At 35.3% G+C, this 19,204-nt stretch overlaps 1 protein-coding gene across 1 annotated transcript in view; it reads left to right on the forward strand.

Annotated features, from left to right (window-relative positions):
* Nucleotides 1–3,852: 3,852 nt before the first annotated feature.
* The window catches only part of LOC120637458 (homeobox protein aristaless-like), a 130,757-nt gene continuing 115,405 nt past the window's right edge, over nucleotides 3,853–19,204 (forward strand). The window contains exon 1 of the mRNA XM_039909310.1: nucleotides 3,853–4,263. Coding sequence (XP_039765244.1) covers nucleotides 4,059–4,263 — 205 coding nt within the window. The 5' untranslated portion in view covers nucleotides 3,853–4,058. The remainder of the gene's footprint in view (nucleotides 4,264–19,204) is intronic.

Raw genomic sequence — 19,204 nt, forward strand, 5'->3', positions numbered from 1 at the left:
GGGGCACATAGTTCGGAGAACCGATGGACGTTGGGGTTCCAAGGTGTAAGAGTGGCAACCCCGCTCCAGTAAACGCAGCGTTGGTCGACCCACAACCAGATGGACAGATGACATCAAGCGAGTCGCTGGGAGCCGCTGGATACAAGCTGCCCAGAGTTTGGAACTCCCTACAAAAGACCTATGTCCAGCTGTGGACGTCAGTCGGTTGATTTGATGATGATGATGATGATGATGATTAACTAAAACAAGACTGTGGCTAGATCACGCTGTTACTAGTTTGTATGTATTTTGTATATAAGGATATAAGACGAAATACTTTATTGCACAAAAACATACATAAAATGAAGAATAAACAAAATAAAAGATCACAAATTTTGGTCATGCAAAGGCGGCCTTATTGCTGCAAGCAATCATTGCATTTGATGCGTTTAATATAATATGCATTTTTCACATGTACCATAGCCCCTTTGGCCCTACGGTAAATCGTAGGACCTATAGTCAATCATTCTTACCACTAGACTAAACAGGCAGTAGAAACATTAGTCCCAACCTAATGCATTTGTAACGCAAATGTATCATAATATCATGTACCCCGTCGTCAATTGTAAGCAAATGGTAGCCATAATGAATAATGGCATAACAATAAATAAAGATGGCGTCGTGCCGCGAGCTAACTGCGATTGAACGTTAACTAGAACGAATAGATAGGACATCTGGATATTTCTAACTGGTGCTAGAGCGTAGGGTTGTACCTTCGAATTTATTGAAATAGATAACAATATCATGTCTTTTAAAATGTCTAATGTCTTCTTTCATTCATTGTCTTATAGTTATCCATAATTTATGTAGTTCTATCTAGTTTTTGTAAGTGGCCCCTCCGCACTAACAAGATGTAAAATAAATAAAGCCATTGATATACATTTACTGCACTTGATACTTGACAGAAAATTTTTAACCGCAATAAAAATTCTTGCGATATATAAGCAGTTTTTCATTCCCCGAAAACACAGATGAAACGACGCTTTTTTAAAACTGGATCCATTTATCGCCCTAATGCTAAATTTCAGGAAATTCTTTGGACCTAAGTAGGTATATTATATGCCAGGAACATGTCCTGCGTTATGCTGCACTGTGGGGGTATGTGCACCCTCAGGTTGTTGCCCCATTTAGCCCTATACTCTTAAGACTTTACAATGCTTACATTATGTACCTACTAATAATTACGTTAAAATTGTATAGCTGTGTGCCATGTAATGCTTAATTTGTGTAAGAACTCGAAAATAAAAGTTTTATATATTTCTATAGTAAGATAGTAAGTTAAAAACTTACTATGTTTTCTTATTTATATATTGCTACCCTTACTACCTTTAATTTATCTCCGCAACAGTTGTCTGGAAGTGATTGCTTTAGCAATAAGACCACCTTTGCATACCAATATTTGTTTAAATTTATTAAGTGGTCTTTTGTGTTGGTTCTTTTTTGTGTGCAATAAAGTGTTTTATTTATCTATGCCTACTAATAGTCAAAGTCAAAATCAAATATATCTTTATTCAAATAGGCACATAGATAGCACTTTTGATGCGTTGATCACATACATAATGTGTAACTACATAGTGAGCAGTATAAAACTACATTCGCCAACTTAAAACAAAAGCTACGAGGGTTCCACGCGCCCTGGTCTAAGAAGAAGCCCACAAGCCCACAACAAACTTAGCCGAAATAAATATGCCAACCCTATGGAAACGTTAGTAATTTTGTAGTCAACCCTAATTTCGCCTAAGGCTGAAAAGCAATCTCAATTTATGGGTTTAAATTGTGATAAACTGATTCACAATAATTATTTGTACTTATTAACTCTATAACTGATCTTAGAAATGTATTTGCCTGTAAAGTTCAAAATTGAATAATAAGTAAATACCTGTAGCCACCCTCAATAAGAAGCGTGTAGTGTCTAAAATCTTCCCTATGAGAGGCGAGGCATCGGGGCACTAATAAATGATGATCATCGTGTTCAAGTACACAGATAAGGCTTGCTGGGGGAAAGATATTTACTACGTCGACGTCTCGTCTTAGAAGAGTACAGAAAACCTTTGTGGGGCTGAGTATATGCTTTAATAACATGATAACGAAGGTAATATTAGATTTACCATTACATAACTATAAAGAATGCATAAAAACACATTTAATACATCAAGTTTACTATACTATTGATAAATTTCGTAATGACAAGGTTGCCTGGAAGCAAGCCGATCCGCTTTCATCTCACACAAGATAGAACAATGATTGTTAAATTGCAAAAATGATGCAGGAAAAGAGCAACTGCTGAGTTTTTTGACAGCTTCTTCTCGGTAGAATCTGCCTTCCGGACCGATGGCAGAGTCACTACAGACAGACATACTTGACGTTTCAAAAGTGCTTATATTAGGCCTACTAGAAATAAGTAAATTTTGTTTTTTTTTATGTGGAAGCTACATTATGTGTGTTACCTACCTTTGTTATATTTTTTTTTCTACTTCATTATGCCATCCTTAGAAACGAAACAGTTTTCTACAACGAAATTAAAAAAGGGTCACTACCATTATAATTTTTAAATGGTAACTCGATTCAATTTATCAAACAAAAAAACCTAATTATACCATCCAAAATGGTCAGCCTCAGCACATAGTATAGTACTTATTTTGGCACATAGTATAGTAAGTATTGCTTCCAGGCTTCTTAGGACTAATGTGAAGGTTGTCATTACACTGAAGCAGAGATAAGTTGAGTGAGGAATAGACAAATCAAGCTACTAAGAGATTAATTATTGCATCATCTTACAATTTTGCGCGTAGTGGTTTGAATACTATGTTTGGTATGAATATTTAGAAAATTGAATATATTTTTTAAAATTTTTTGCTATGTAACAAAAGCGATTAAAAAAAATACGCGGTGTGAATTTATTTGAACTAGATTGAAAAAATTATGAGTCTGTTGAGATCTCTGCTAAAAGAACAATTATATTATTCTAAAGGTACTGTAATGGGCTTACTACCATCGCTTAAAGCAGTATTATTTTAATATTTTTCACCTTTTGAGTCAAAATTATAATTCTGTTACATTATTTGATGTCAAGTTATGCGAAATAAACTGTAATTTTAATATAATATTGCTTTTAGAGAGTGTAATAAACCAATACAGCTGTGAGAAGTGTAGAGGATTTCGACAGCGGAGACAACCGGAGCGCAGCGAGGATCTGCTAATAATCCAATCAGATTATTGGAAGTTGACAAATTTATAACCGTCAATAATGTTATTTGTTTTTAGACTCTAGTCTCTACCTAGCTTTCAGCTGACGCATTAAACGCGTAAATGTAGAACTATGTCGAAATCTTCGTTCATTTTCTCACAGTATATTTTATTTTGGTAAAGCAAACGTACATTTTATTTTCTACAAAATCTAAGTATATAAATTGCATCAATTATAATAAACCATATATTTTTTAATCTTGCGAATTCATATCGCTATATTTAGAACTAATTTATTTATGTTGTTACAAGATTGCGATAAAATTATCGCGTAGATATTTTCGTAGTGTAAACTAACTAAACGTCACGTACGACGCGTAAAAGTTAAAATGTCGTGCGTGGGCGGTGACTCCGCCTCAGAGGGCGTAGGGAGGAACGCGCGAACGCACTCTAGAGGAGGGAAAGAGGACCAGTCGCGTTCACCACGGCCGAGTTGGCGCGCGTAACTGAGCGCTCGCGATACATTACACCGCCGGCTGAATACGTGCCTTCCATTGCCTTGTTTACAAAAAAAAAAAGAGTAACTAACTGAAAAAATTGTTCCATCAAAATAAACTATAAATTCTATTAACGTCGATATAAGTGCTTCAAAACCTCATCGACTGAAAACAAAACAAAAACAAGTACTACATAAATTGACTGTAATTAATTCGTAATCTGTGGTAAATAAAAAAATAATTGTGATCCAAAAATGATACTGCCCAGACTGTCAAGTGCGTGAAAATGATATATGCGGTAGAAGGGATACAAGTTTCAAAATTAAAAGTTCAAAAATGGACCTTACGACGAGACGTGGTGAAGATGGGACCGGGGAGGTTGTGAACGGAACGGAACAGTGTCGTGAACTGAATGGTACGGGAAGTGATGTTACCGGGGTGGTTGAGGTTTCGCGGAAGACAACTTCGTTTAGTATAAGGAACCTCGTCGGCGCTGAGGACTGCGATAGGCCTGCCGACGGAAATGGAAATCCGAGCGAGGGTGAGTTTAAAAACATTATTTTTGAAAATGGAACGTTTTAACTTTTTTTTTAATCGATATATTGACATCAGTGTATTTAAGTTTAAAATACGTAAGAGTATATATTTAGGTTCAACAAGTTTTTTTTTCGAAGTTATTTTGTGTGATCTTCGCAAATATCTTTAAATATCTTCATCCCATATTATGAGTGTAATTTATATTATTAATATTTTTTTTTATATAGGTACTTATGCAAATTCTACATATAATTTATAGCTTACCTACGTACAAGAGTATGCAACAATTAGCTAACTTCTTAAAACTCTCCTTCTCTATAAAGAGTCCTGAACGTAGCGTGAGAGTGCGTAGAATGTAGATATAATAACTACGACCTAATTAGAGAGAACTTTTTCAATAAATTATTTTGTTAAAACAATTTATTCTTCCTTTTTATTTACATGAATACGACGTACGATTAATTATTGCCTAACTACCTACTTTCTTACAGGTATTTTTGAGATTTTTAGACTCAAACAAAAAAAAAGGTAAATAGAAAAGGCAAAAATAAAAGTCAAATTACTGTTACTTTTTTTTTTTTAATTTTCTTGCAACAAAAATAACTTCATAATTACCTTAAAAATTAATGCGTTCTATTAAAGAAAGTACCTACGCTGTAAACCTGGCTATTAAACTACTCAAACTTTTACTGTTCAATATTACAAGATTTGTGTTAGTTGTAGATTAATACCTTTTAACTATTACCCTTGCACTTGTCGTTTAATATCTATACATACATAAAAACATATTATGGTCATGCAATTTTTTCTTTTTTTTTTAAATTCTAAAATGACTAATTTCCTCATGAGCCATAAACCACGAATGAACTACTTTGTATTTTCATCGTATCCTCACATCGACATAACATCGTAAGAACGTTTATTTAAGAAAATACCATGTTTAAAATTTGTGTCTATGAACATCAAGCTATAATAACGTTCCCGGTTTATGGCTCAAATTTAATCGTGTGGCATTAATATTCAAACAGTAAGATGCATTTCATGCATGCACAAAAGCACTGCCTACCGTTTTTTTTACATTACTCATATATAAATTAGAATTTTCAATTTCTTGCTTTATGTCTACCCTGGTAAAAACCATGTACTCGCCACCGTAGTCAATCAACTAATGTTGATGTTGCAGCGTGGGGGGTCCAAACTTTAAATCCCCCATGCCTATGGAAGAGGAAGCCAGTGCCCAACAGTGGGCAGTCCCCAATATCTCTTTCAGAATATACCAATCGCGAATAACGATCATGGACTCTACGTTTATTACGTATTTCGTTTTATCATGGAGTATCTTAAAAATTATGACCAATTTACGACTACAACTTCATGTGCAGTATTACAATGTTTTTGAGCGTCCATAAAATACATAATTACCCATAGATATCAACAATGTCTGATGCGGTGGAAATAATTTGCGCCTGTTAGTCTGAGAGCTGGTGGAAAACTTTGGGGAGCTTAGCTATAGGTTTATTATCTTCCTGCCCTCATCCTATGCTATGTCGGATCGAAACAACATCTTAAAACTTGAAGACAGACGTTTTGTTTTATTTTTGGCATATTTATTACTGCCTGACCGTTTTTTTTTTGTTTTGGCTTAGTTGAACCATCTGCATCCGCATAGCTTTAATCTATTAATTAAAGCTGTAAATCTATTTAAGTGTAAAGTGAAATTTTAGTAATTTCAAAATAAGTAAAATTTAGTACTTTAAAAATTAAGTTAAATGTTTTCATAGTTTAAAATACCAAACAAATACTTATTTGCCAATATGTAAAGATATAGATATAGTTATACTTATAACAGCAAATAATTAAAATTAAAGTCTCCACCATTGGCTTAAAAAAAACTAGCTATTATAACGGCCATATGATTTGAACGATGGCATACACAAACCACCTGTTCTAAAGTTTTGTCCGATCCGTTGTTAGTGGTAAAACGGCTCCAACGATTTGGACGCAACCTCTACAGGCTTTTGCAAGTACTCATTTTAGGCAATAAAATACCGCTTACTATAACAGTGAAAATGAGGAAAACTGCATGCCACAGAAAATTATGAAGATATATATGTTTTCATAGGCGCGTGGAGTCTACCAATCCGCACTTGACCAGCTTGGTGGACTACGGCTTAAACCCTTCTAATTCTGAGACGAAACCTGTTAATTGGTTGATGATGATGAAGATGACATAGCATTGTAGACTGCTTTGTACCAAGAGATATAAAATTTGCTTAGTCGAAATCGCAACTAGCTGTTACGATTCAAGTAGGGATTATATCACCGACTCCTACACTACAATGTCAGCTGCAATGGGAATAATTTGCTTTATTGCATACGCGCCTCATTACGTGCCGATAAAATTGCTATATACCATCGGAATTACATCGAATTACAATAAAATTGTAATTAGCTGAAATTACAATGCGATAACTAACGGGAATTATCTATATAGTTAAGCATTTAATTGAAAAATGATAACGCCGTTATAAATTGTACAGCATAGATAGGTATTTTGAGCGAGTTTTTGTTTATGACTTTTATGGTTCTTTAACCAAATTTGGCTATGGTTTGTTAAATAAAATAAAAATTAAAGTAGGCCTTATTTAAGAACTTTTAAGTAGAAGTATAAGAAGAAGTATGTCTGTTTGTTGTGATTATACCACCGGTTCGGAAAGCAAATTCTACGGAAAAGAAGTCGACAAAGAATGTGAGATGGTGATAACAAAAAGAACACCAGGCTCAGTTTTTCTTGATTCTTCTTAAGCCTAGTAGCTTTATTCTTAAGTGTACGAATGTGTGCATTTTTCGTGTAATGAACGCATCAAAAGTGCCATCTATGGGACCTATTCGAATAAAGAAATACCTATTTGACCTATATATCTATTTTAACTAATTTTGACTTTAATTTTAAAATAATTTATAAGAAACATATGTACCTGTACCTGTACAATACTGTACCTTTTACACCATTAGTGCGTGAGGACGATTGTCAGATTGACAAGATTGTTTTTTTTTTTTTTTAATTTATTATTAGCGTCTGTTATGAAATATTTACGAGTATAGCATTTGAGTGGCACAGTATTAAACCAATACAAAAAAGAGGTTTTACTTTTCGGTTTTTTTTTTAAAGCGTTTCGATACAATGCCGCCTTAAAAGTTGAAACTTATATGTGTTTATTATGGGTTTTATATAACTGCTACAGCCCTAACGTAAAACCTCTTTTTTGTCTATGGAAAAAGACTGTGATACGTTATTCTAATTGATTACTATAATATAATAATATCGAATCTTTATTTTTAACCTAAAGCTCTAGCTTTAGGTTAAAAATAAAGTACTTCTAACTCTTTGTCAGTGTCAGTGTTCATAAATTATAAATTTCGAAAATCCCCTGACGGCCATCGAACCCGGCCCTCTACTCATAAGACCACAGCACTGACAACTGTGCCACGGACAATAGCCTGTTTGTTAATAAATACAAAGCTAGGTATAAATAGGTTACGTTCGATTTCAATCCTAATAACCAAAGCAGGTAAACGCTGCGAGTCATATCTACCTACTATTTAGTTATACCTCCTATCATTCCCAATAGTCCAGGGCAAAGAATTAGCTTCACCTGCCCTTAGTGTACGGCCATAGTACAAGATTTGCCCGCTTGCAATCGAGGAGTCGTTTCCGAGCTTAAACTCAGTATTGTCAAAGTAAAATGAACCTAATGTCACTCGTTTTAGAGTCACAAATCTTGTACTTCTGAATTTTGTTTAACAAACGTTCTATCAAAAGCCCTCGCTAAAGAATTGTACGCAAATTTAAATTTTAACTGAATAGCAATAAGATCCATTTTACACCGATGACCAAGTATTTCCATATTCAAAAACGATTGCCAGCGAGGAAATCTTGTACTAAGGCTACAGCTATTGAATTTGCCGTGTTGTAATCGATTAACAGTCCAATTTAGCGCCGGAAGCGGCTGGTTAAGCGGGTGACGTCACGAGCCTGGCACCGGAGGGATGGAGTGTGTTCCAAGTTACGTACAACGTCTAAGAGATATTTCTATTTTTATGTGAAACACCTTAGCATGCCGTATGCCGACACGGTTACCGGCGTGACGTTCTCTTATGCCATCATGCTACTCTAATGCATTTTTCATCTTTTATAATACGTAGACTTTGAGTCATTAAGGAGGCAAAGGTGACGCTAAATGGTTTGTGTAATATAACAGTAGCTGCGGCGGCTGTTCCTTTCTCTTGGCTTGGACTTTGTTTGACACGCTATCGCGTGTCTTAATCTGTTATAATTACTGTTGTCAAATTGTGTCTGTCTGTTTGATCCAACTAATCATTGAAACGGCTCAATATATTTTGGCGGAATTTTCACAAGCACATTGAACTTATACAGTTGGTAAAACGTAGGTTACTTTATTATTGCGGTAATTTACCCCATGGGGTGAGATGGGTGTTTAAAGGTCGTATAAGAGCTCCATGTTTTTCAACGTTATGGGCATTCAAATTCTTATTGTTTGAAACCTTTAAGGTGGTTTCTCTAAAGGAGTAAAGCGGAGCTTGGAAGATTTTCCTTGTGTCTCTGTGTTGAAATGATATCGTGTAACTGATATGGGATGGATTGGATTATGTAAAAACGCTCGTAGCGATTTCAATAAACGCTCATTCTTAAACCGTAATGCGAATTAGACCTTGTATTTAAATTGATTTCAAGTTTTTAAATTAAGATATACATATTCATAATTTTAATATGAAGGCAAAGAATTAAATCAGTCATCGAAAATGTATCCATCATCTCACCATTTATAATTGCAAGTCATGTCACGTAAAAAGAACGCTTATGATCTTATGTAGGGTTGCCACATTTAAACAATTTTTTTTTATTATGTAAGCAATGAAACCGAAGTCAAAGTCAAAGTCAAAAATATCTTTATTCAAGTAGGTAGGTGGCACTTTTGATGCGTACATAAGACTTACACGGTAGTTAGATGATGGCGATAACCACATTCGTTAACTAAAAACTAAAGCTACGAGGGTTCCAAACGCGTCCTGGTCTAAGAAGCCCACAACCAACTTAGCCGGGTGTTTTTTTTTGTTATCACCATCTCACAGTGTCATTTAAAATTATTATGAGAGCAACCTGGTTAGAGCAATAATTCACAGCCAAGCTTTTTTATCGATTACGTAGTCCTTTATACTATAATAGGACTTTTCTATAAGCTTACGTTTAATACAAACTTTGAACTTTTTAAGACATTTCCAAGATGTCAATGGGTAGTTTATTGCAGAATTGTATGCAATTTCCTTTGAAGTGGATAAACATCGCCTAGAAGCATCACTTCGCAGGGCATTCAAGGAACACAAACATCAAACTGCAATTGTAGCATGCTTAATTTTCTGAGTAGGCACAACGAGTGAAAATCAAGTTTTATATAATATACTCTTTATCATCATCCTATCAACCATTACCGACCCACCACGCTGGGTCAATGCAGATTGGTGGACTCCACATGCCTTTGAGCACTTTATCTGTATGCCTGAAAGTTCTCCCCACGATGCCTTCCACGATGCAGGCTCAAGATGTTTTTCTTCAGTATTGAAACTAGTGATATTTTAATTGCCTAAAACTCCGACCTTAAAACTCGAACTTGGCCCCCCGAAAGTAAAGCCGAAACCGCAACCTATATTATTTACTAACACACGTGCTATTTCTATTAATTTGGTTTTAGAACAAAATACGTTTTTAAATGTGTTTTACGCGTTTGGTTGCCTGGTAGAGATCGCTATGTAGCGATAAGGCAGCCAAATTGTATACTTTTTGTTAAATTTTTATTTATAATTTTGTTGTGGTGTATAATAAAAGTGTATTCATTCATTCATTCAAAATAATTTGACATAATTTTTTTATAAAGTGTTGACGACTTCCATTTGATGTTTTTAGGTTGCGTCAAAAATATCATTCTATAGGAAAGACAATTATTCCAAATTTCGATATTCAAATAAGCCCTTTAATGACCTTAATCTCAGACTGCGTCATGACTAACATCACCAGATGAGATTGCTTTCAAGGTAATATTATCTGTATTTTATTAGAAAATAGTTTACACAAGTGTGAAGCCCTGTCTCCTGCAGTAGTTTAAAAACTGTGTTTCAGGAGGTAGTGTCTTTCCTATATCTATGGTCTTAATAACAAACGTTTGACAAATTAACAGGCAAAATTATATAAAGGAAAAAAAATTAAAAAAAAAGAATGATATAAATTTTAGAGGCGGGTGCGGGTGGCAGGTAGCACTAGTACGTACCGAAATAAAAATAACATATAACAGTTTGGCGTTCTTTTTTTAATAACTTTGACATAACTTATAGCTGCTGCCGGCGTTTATGGTCTGCTTTGTTTGCCGGTATAAAAAGTACTCTATGTACGTCCTTTGAACTAACTCTGTACCAAAAATTAAGGTAATAAGTTGCTTTTATAGTGCATGAAGTAAAGACAAACGAACAAAAATACAAACACACTTTCACATCCATAATATTCTCTAGGATTAGACAATAACAATTATTAAACAGGTAGTCGTAACTTTAGGTGACGAAATTAATTTTATCATAAGTAAATATAAAAAAGTATGTAAAAACTTCGTAAATGTACAAATTGCTACTTTTGCACCCGAAAATGATGATTATCTACTCAAATTCAAATTCTAAAATGTTTTTTTCACGTAGACCTTATTACAGGCACTTATGAAGCGTTCATACATTTAACATGTTACACTAATGTTAGTGATGGTGCTAACTGCATTCGTTACCTAAAAACTAAAGCTAGGAGGGTTAAAAACGCGCCCAGGTCTAAGAAGAGCCCACAACAAACTTAGCCAGTTTTTTTTGTTATCATCATCTCACAGTCTAGTGAATGTTGAGCTATGAACTTGAGCATTCTCCTTGTGAGAGGAGACCGTAGTTGTGGGCCACCACGCTGGCCCAGTGCGGATAGGTGGACTCCACATACCTTTGAGAACATTATGTAGAACTCTCAGGCATGCCGGTTTACTCACGATGTTTTCCATCACCGTCGAAGCAAGTGATATTCTTAATTACTTAAACGCACATAACTTAGAAAAGTTACAGTTGCGTGCTGGGATTCGAACTCGGTCCCCCGAAAGTGAAGCCCCTACCTGCTGCGATATCACAGCTTTTCAAACCTATAATGACATTAAAAAATATAAATATATTATCGTACAAAATTAGTTTAATGGTGTTTACTAGTTTTCAAAAAGTAATTTTCTATCGGGAATCAAACCCAGATCTCTTGGCGTCAATAATTATGTTACAAGTAATAACCAAAAGCAATTACTGTTATCGATAAGCACCCCTTTACTTGCAGGGTCTGTTTAAACTTTAAAATAATTGGGTTGTACTTTAAGGAAGTTAATTTGACTATCTTATCGCCTCATTTGCTTTTAAATTAAACTGATTAAGAATATTGAGTACATGTTACGATGGTGAAAAATAACTGATCAAATTGATGGGAACACGCATAAAGAAGGGTTCAGTATTACTTTTAATGAAGAAATAACTTAGTTGAGCTTCCATTGTAAAGTCCTCGGGTTCGAGGTTTTCTAATAAGAACACCAGGTGACTTTGATGAGGATTTAATAAGCTTTTCAGTCTAAGATTCCAAAAAGGTACTTCCAATAGCAGTATTATCGTTTGGACGCTCGCAACCCAGCATCGTTTACGAGCATCAATATATTGAAGTTCAGTGTAAAATGGATCTTATTTGTATGCACTTAAAATTCAAATTTGCATATAACTCCTTAGATTTGGACAGATTGAAAATGAAAATCAGGAGTGCAGGATTTACGACCCCAAATCCACTACAGTAAGACAAATTTTTCTTTGAAGCTATAGAGTTTTATGTGCGAAAACGACTCCTCGAGTGCCAGTAAGCAAATATTCTACTAAGACTACAGATTGGTATAAAATGTGATTACTTGTTTTGCTTCGGAGTTTATTCATTTATTAAACTTGCACAGCAGACTGACTCAATTCCGATGTACGCTGCCTTATTTGCAGTTATTCAGGACCTTCTTTATACGGAAATCGTACATAAAGTGAATGTTTCAAAAAAAAATGATTCATGGTTATTTGAGGAATGTTTAAGGAACTACTTTGTAGGATTGTGGTTTATATGTCATTCGTTTGTTAAAACACTCACTGAAGAGCGATTATGATCTTTAATAACTTAGTAATAAGGTTATTTGTATTATACTCTTTAATTATTATTACGGCATAGGCCTTGAGCATACCTACTGGCACTAACTTAGCTCTTCATAATTGAAAATGGTGCATAATTAAAGCTAACTAATTAAAATTTTAAATAAATTAAGGCTGTAAAGCGGTGATAGTCTAGTGGTTAGGACTACGGTCTAAATTTCGAATCCCAGAACGTACCACTAATTTTTCCAAGTTATTGCCATTTATACAATTAAAATAGCACTTGCTTCAACGGTGAAGGATAACAGAGATAACCTGCATACCTGAGAGTTCTCTGTAATGTTCTTAAAGGAGTCCAACAATCCGCACTGGGCCCACGTGGTGGACCCTAAACCCTTTTCATGTGTGGGAGACCCGTGCCCTGCAGTGGGCCGGTAATGGGTTGATATGATATGCCAGTTTGTTTATGAAAAAGAAAACATGGAATCAAAACTTTTATCACGCTTTTTAGTGCGTTGGTGCTTAAATTTATTGTCTGTGAACTGTTCATGCACCTTTTACACATATTGTTTATGCCGATGCAGAATCGTTAATTTTTGAGGAGGTTTTTTGCTCCTTGGTTACGATCTGCTTAGATTGCTAAGCAACTATAAGGTTACTGAATCGTAACTCGTGTAATCCTTATTAATGTGTATTCAGTGGTCAACCGTAGTCTTTATTATCACTTTTCTAGTTTTTGTTATTAAGAAACCTACCGTTTACCAAACTACCACACTGGTTGCGTTTTACTCCTGCACATGAAAGAGTTCTGTTCTTCATCTACGAAGATATTCATCAGAGGTATTCGTTGTTCCATACCTCTGATGTCTGAAATACCATTCTTTTTTTCTATGTGTATAGACGAGCGCTTGACTGCCATCACACCTGATGGTAACTTGGTAAGCGATGATCCAGCCTAAGGTGGAGCGCGCTTGCGTAGAAGATATAATATTAATATAATATAATGGCTTATTATAGCCATATAATATAATATAGTATAGATTGATATAGATAAGTTAGACTTGAACATTTACATAAGCATTCTTCAAAAACAAGCAGCCATACATACATCAATCATTCTCAGCAAAGTCCTAGGTGACACTGTATTTGTACACAATACTCAACCAGACCAGCACGTACAAAACACACAACAACCATCAAATACTCAAATCTCTTCAAGGACACCAGGCCCCTCAAACATTAACACAAAACACGCGGCAGTCACCAAGCGGAATAAATAGATCTTACCCAAATCATACACAAACTCCACACAATAGACGACGAGGGAGGGGCAGAGGGAGGAGAAGAAGAAGTACAGAACACCATAATATAGATACATAGAATGGGGGTGTAGATATCTTTTTTCCTGTGAGTTGCAGGACGGGATATTTATAACAGCCGATATAGAAAAGTGAACACCTCAACACACAACAACAACAACACATAACACAGTCAACAGTAAAAATAATTATGTTTATTTTTATCTGACGAAAGAAGCTGTGTACCTATGTGGCATTGGCGAAGTTATTTACGCCCATTTGTCACACCTGAATAGAAAGTGCAATAAATTGTTTACTAAACAGTAACAGACTACTGTGAAATAGTGTCTTTGACCGATCTTGACCCAAGCAAAGGTTGCTTAGAAGAAGACGTGGGCTAGCATACTTTCAATATGCACAAAATTCAAAAACTCCCCTTTTGACGACCTTCCTGAAGCAATAAGTCTAATAATAAGTAGAGAAAGTGAAAATCACGGAAAAATAATAATATAGATTGCTTTATTATAGCCATAATCACTCTTGATTTGAAGGTACTCATATTGTAGGCACTGGGAAAAATGGAAGCTGGAAGGGCATTCCAGATCCTAGCGGTGCGGATCAGAAATTAAGATGCGAAGGTAATCATAGAGATCAGTTTATAATTAATTCGGAGACAACGCAACAAACATACAAAAAAACATATAGTCGAATTGAGAATCCTCCTGCTTTTATTAAAGTCGTTTAAAAATAGGATTATTTTTAAGCGACTTAGGTTTAATGCTGTTGGTTTAATGGTGGACGTTTTAATGCTGTTTAACAAAACAATTGTATTCTTTAAAGTCTAAATTCTATAAAGACAGCTTTACTGCAAAATACTATGCGGTAAAATTCATATGTAAGTAGGTATACTAATTAAAATGTGGCATGGTACCTTATTAGGCATAATTGCTTACCTGCATACGCTACATTTAAAAACTTGTTGCCTGTCAAATCTGTCTAGAATAATAAACAGAGCCTGGTTATAAAATACCGGGAATACGCTGCGGAGAAGAAAGAAAAAGCAAAATTTACCTAAAATGTCTTGCACGGAATAATAACTAAAAGAATGATGATTGTAGAAAAATAAAAAAGTTAATCGCTGTTTTTTTTGGTTGGGTTCTTATCTCTCTTCCTTCTATATAGAAGATGAACGCTGTTCATCATCATAACGTGGGTTCATCATTCACCATTATAATTACCGTCACGAGTCTCCTCTCACACTGGCTAAGTGGGTATTGGTAGACTTCACACACATGTGAGAACATTAAGAACTCTCAGGCATGCAGGTATCCTCACTATGTTTTCCTTCTTTTCCTTCACCGTTAAAGCAAGTGATAATTAATTCCTTAAATTTAAAACGCACATAGCTGCTGAAACGCACAAAGGTGCGTGCCGGGGATCAAACTTGGTCCCCCGGGAGGGAGACCAGCGTCCTTAACACCGAGCCATCACCACATTTTTTGATATAACAAGGTTATATCATATAACTGTTTGACAAAAAATACGATGCAGTGTATCCTAGGTTCGTGGGAGTTCATGATTTTTTTGTTGGTCAAGTTACTTTGATCGTTCGTTTGTCCGCAGGACTAAAGCTGCTTATTTATCAATGGTTCTAGGTCAGAAGATACTTAGCTGCTATCTAGGTTGCTTAGCTGCTCAGTTTGCTATCTCTTAGAAACATTTACTATGCTGCTTAGTATATGATCTTGAAGTAGGTACCGATATTATCAATAACCGTTTTAAAATATTACACTTTATCAAATTCCATTTTATAAAAAAGTAACCAAGGAAAGCTTAATAGAGATTTTGGAAGTCTTGCTATGTTAAATACAGATTTTTTTTTTGTTGTTTTTTGAATTTTATCTGCCTTAATTTATTGAATAATTTTGCTTTTTAGTTTCATAATGAAAATTATATAAGCATACCCGCTGATTTAAGTAAAACATGCAATATCGACGTTGAATTTCACCCGCATGGTAGGTACAAAATAATTAGTTATTATTACTGTACACTGCAATGAGGTAGTCGCAATTACAGCAGGTGCGCTTTGTCGATAAAAAAAATCGCCGACATCGACATTTGTTATGACGTCACTAACGATATCACTCGAAATCTACACGCACGATATTAATCTTCGTCAAAGCAAAGGTCGTAATATTCTGTTATGACAGACAGTGGAAACTCATTTCGAATGAACAACACAACATTTGTAATGAATAATTTTGTGACCATTATTACAACTCTACCGTTTCTTTATTTGCACCCATTTGTACCACACTTACAGATAATCAAAAGGTCAAAGAAATTATAATTACTGTATTTGTCTCTATGCTTCGTTTCGTTTCGTTCGTAAATGTAATAGTATTAAAACTAATAGAAAACGTGTTTTAAAATATTCAACTAACCTTTAATTATTGTATGTGGTTTATATGAAATATTCCGATCACTTTTATTGCAATTTCGTACATCACGGAATACCCATTGAATTAAGAACATAAAGAATCCTCAGAAAATATATATTTTAAACTGACAGTTTGAAATCACAAAAATAGTACAAGCGGTAGGTACTTATGACGAGACGTCATAATTTTGAATTCTGATAATCTTTAAAGCTCGTCAACCTACACTGAAGTACCGTGTTGGATCTGTCCGCTAAAACCATCTTTACTAAATAGAGGGTCTGTTCCCAACAGTTCATAGGTTGATGGTGACTGCAATATACTCGTAACTGCTTCTAATATAATTATATTAAGAACCATTTTTTTATGTTTTTATTTTTGGATTAAAAGTAAAAACTACTTTTACATTTATTTATTTTTTTAGTATTTATTAAGTAAAATAACTGTCCAGCAAAAATAACCACCATAAATAGCAAAATTATAAGGTGTGTATGTTTGTTCATGAATACTATCGGTTTTTATTAACTGTGAATCTATGTTTGAATTATTTATAAACAGACCTTTAACCCTGATAATACACACTTTTCTTGTGGTCATTCACCACTCTAATTAGTGAAGTGCTTGTTCAAGCAAAAAGTTCGAAAAAAAAAAAAGTTTAAACGTCGATTTAATTACGAGTAATAACGTCTCCGTCATAAATAACGCATTTCCAACTATTATTGCGTGGAAGTTGAAACAAAAAATCCAAACGGGAATAATTCCGAGACTCGGCAGTACGTTTCGAAAATTTGTAATTTTTTCACAAATACCTCGCATGTTGCGTATCGTTAATATTCCGCGTGGGTTTTATGTCGTATCATTAATTCGCCGACACATACTCCCTTTCTATTAAGTCATTAAAGGTGCATTTATATGTACGTGAAAACATTATCAGTTATAGTCAAGCACACTTTTTTAGACATCACGTTAGTTACGAGTGTAGTTAGTAAACTTGTGTTTGAATACTGATGCCTTTGTCTATAGCAACTAGGTAGGTTTTTTATTCCACTACAAGTTAGCCCTTGACTGCAATCTCACCTGTTGGTAAATGATTATGCAGTCTAAGATGGTAACGGGCTAATCTGTTGAGGTATATTATTAAACACATATCTCTAATCGGTGTCTACACGACATTGTAACAGAACGCTAAATGGCTATTAAGCTTGTCTATCTTGGTGGGGTAACCAGCCACGGCCGAAGCATCCCACCAGACAAACTCAACCATTTTTACCACCCGGGTAACCATATAGTACGATTTTCGTAATAGGTTCTTGTGACTTTCTTGTGCTCGTCCGGTGAAATACTATCCATTCTTATTTCTGCCGCCAAGAAGAATTTCCTTGTTCCGGTCTGAATGGCGTGGTTGTCGATATAACAATAAGAATATTTTTTATTTAAGGCATCAAGGCTCATATTTCAATTGTCAATTGTGTGTTTACTTATGTACACGCGTTCGAAGTTATACCTTTTTGGCGTAACAAGGTAACTTTCGCCTTAGTCGACGTTTGTAGAGAAAACAACACTAACAAAAATAGATAAAGGTTTTTAATTCATTGAAAGTTTTATTATAAGGCATTATCTCATTAAATATAGGTTATTTAAATATAATAAACAATATATCTATACTTTAAAATAATTATTTTATAAATATAACCTAAAATAAACTATTTAAAAATAAATAAACTCTAAAACGTCCTCGAAACCACCGCAGCGAGGCACAGTTCCTAATTGCCCCTTTGGATGGCCAAACTAATTCGTTGGCCAAGGTAACTACCCGCTCTAAGATCACCGGTAGACTCGATAACCCTTTTCGATAATTATAATTTATCTATATATACATAAATAGGCATCAAATACTCAAATCTGTTCAAGGACACCAGGCCCGTCCAACATTACTTACACACAAAACACGTGGCAATCACCAAGCGGAATAAATAGATCTTACCCAAATCATACACAAACTCCACACAATAGACGACATCGTAAAAATTTACTCTCATCATTTTCCCTAACGCGCCAAAAGAAGTATAACTTTAAAAATATTAAACAAAAAACAATACGTTATATTTAAATATGCGTATCGCTCCAATCCATTTGAAATAGCACAGCAGTGACACTACCGACTATGTGTCCCAACAGCACACAAACACACAACCAACACAGCGTCTTCACCGGCGAAGACTAGGGCCCCGATTTCTGACGTCATCCGGACGTGGATCCTTACCACGGTCACGGAGGCGTTCAGACTAAACAATGATTAGTCCAGAAGTCCACCAACACTCAGATTAACGTCGAACCGAGCCGAGGTCCAAGCGCTCGCAGGAGGCACCCTCGGGTCGACGTCCTCCACTCTCCCCCCGATGTCGTCGAACCCTGGGGCTCTTCTCATGGCGAGCTTTCGCGCTCGCCCCACTCCCCCGGTGACGCCGTAGCCCTCAGGTGGTTAGCGGCAAGTGTCCATCCGAAAATCAAAAATCACAGCAGTGACTCACATACCTGCAGTCCAACCTGCCAGCAATTACCTTCAGGATGCTGTAGGTACATGTACGCCTCAGGTTTATGTTCGCAGGGCGGCGCTTAGTAGGTCGTATTACTTGCATGCCCTGCGAAGTATTGCTCTTTTTATAGCCGATGGTTTCTCACATACCATCGGTGACTACGTGATCCGAGCCACGGGCTTTTTTTAGTATTTACCTTTACCATCTTAATATATATAAATCTCCTGTCACGATGTTTGTCCGCGATGGACTCCTAAACTACTTAACCGATTTTAAATTAAATTGGCACACCATGAGCAGTCTGGTCCAACTTAAGAGATAGGATAGCATAGATCTTTAATTATAGTCGCAATTTTATTTTATTGCAAATTATTTGTCTATAATTAATTTACAGTCACATGTTTTATATATATACTACT

Source organism: Pararge aegeria, chromosome 3 (assembly GCF_905163445.1).
Source record: "Pararge aegeria chromosome 3, ilParAegt1.1, whole genome shotgun sequence".
Classification (NCBI taxonomy): domain Eukaryota; kingdom Metazoa; phylum Arthropoda; class Insecta; order Lepidoptera; family Nymphalidae; genus Pararge; species Pararge aegeria.